Below are 1,454 nucleotides of genomic sequence, written 5' to 3'. Positions count from 1 at the left end.
GTGTTACAGTCTCTTCTTCAGCTTCCTGAACAATAACAGTTTGAGTTTGTAAAAACCTCTGCTTTCCTCCATGAAAGAGTAAGCAAACTACAAGTGACACATGCATTATAAGACAATTGAACATAATATGAAACCCATAAGAAAGCACACTAATGTCATTTATATCATGAAGCAACATGATATACAAGAATAAACCTTTATTCACTGTGAAAACTTTAGATAATGTTTCTTTGTCATGTCACTTGTAATGACAGATTTATCCAGATGATATTTCACTGCTCGATGCATTATTGTGTCACATTTGGTGAGGACGCAGCATCAGACCTGAAAGTGCTGGATCTGAAGATGATCTACTTACTGTGATAGTTTTTTGTATGTCTGCGTAGAGAACGTGGATGATTGAAACGCTTCCCACATGCAGTGCAGTGATACGGTTTCTCTCCAGTGTGAATCCTCTCGTGTGTTTTCAGATTTGCTGAATCTCTGAATCTCTTGTCACAGTGTGAACACTTATAAGGTTTCTCTGTAGTGTGAATCCTCTTGTGTGTTTTCAGATGTCCTGAATGATTGAATCTCTTGTCACAGTGTGAACACTTATAAGGTTTCTCTCCAGTGTGAATCCTCTCGTGTGTTTTCAGATTTCCTTTATGACTGAATCTCTTGTCGCAGTGTGAACATTTGTACAGATTCTCTCCATTGTGGATCCTCTCATGTGTTTTCAGATTTCCTGAATCAATGAATCTCTTGTCACAGTGTGAACACTTGTAAGGTTTCTCTCCAGTGTGAATCCTCTCATGCAGTTTTAAACTGCTCGCTGAAGTAAAAGTCTTCTCACACTCAAAGCACATGTACTCTCTCACACCAGTATGCATTTTCTGATGTACTTTCAAATTTTGTAGACGTGAAAAACTCTTTCCACAGAAATGGCATGAATGTGGCTTCTCCTTTATATGAACTTTAAGGTGTTTCTTCAGGCCTGAAGCACTCAAAAATGTTTTGCCGCATTGATCACATGCGTGCTGCTTCTCTCCGGTGTGAATGTTCATGTGTACCTTAAGGCTTGATGAGTGTGAGAAACTCTTCCCGCACTGATCACAAGTGAATGGTTTCTCTCCAGTGTGGATGTTCATGTGATGCTTAAGGCTTGATGATCGTGAGAAACTCTTCCCGCACTGATCACATGTGTGCAGTTTCTCTCCAGTGTGGATGTTCATGTGATGCTTAAGGCTTGATGAGTGTGAGAAACTCTTCCCGCACTGATCACAAGTGAATGGTTTCTCTCCAGTGTGGATGTTCATGTGATGCTTAAGGCTTGATGATCGTGAGAAACTCTTCCCGCACTGATCACATGTGTGCAGTTTCTCTCCAGTGTGGATGTTCATGTGATGCTTAAGGCTTGATGATCGTGAGAAACTCTTCCCGCACTGATCACAAGTGAACGGTTTCTCTCCAGT

At 40.8% G+C, this 1,454-nt stretch overlaps 1 protein-coding gene across 1 annotated transcript; it reads right to left on the bottom strand.

The window, feature by feature from the left end:
• Nucleotides 1-237: 237 nt before the first annotated feature.
• Nucleotides 238-1,448, bottom strand: LOC107660472 (zinc finger protein 879-like). Its single transcript, XM_016449776.1, has one exon. The coding sequence runs from the start codon at nt 1,380-1,382 to the stop codon at nt 351-353; it is 1,032 nt and encodes a 343-aa protein (XP_016305262.1). The 5' UTR covers nt 1,383-1,448; the 3' UTR covers nt 238-350.
• Between the last annotated feature and the right edge of the window lie 6 nt (nt 1,449-1,454).

Source organism: Sinocyclocheilus anshuiensis, unplaced genomic scaffold, assembly GCF_001515605.1.
Source record: "Sinocyclocheilus anshuiensis isolate Anshui unplaced genomic scaffold, SAMN03320099.WGS_v1.1 scaffold2405, whole genome shotgun sequence".
NCBI classification, from domain to species: Eukaryota; Metazoa; Chordata; class Actinopteri; order Cypriniformes; family Cyprinidae; genus Sinocyclocheilus; species Sinocyclocheilus anshuiensis.
The sequence above is the reverse complement of the archived record's forward strand: the minus strand, read 5'-3'. Positions and strand labels throughout refer to the sequence as shown.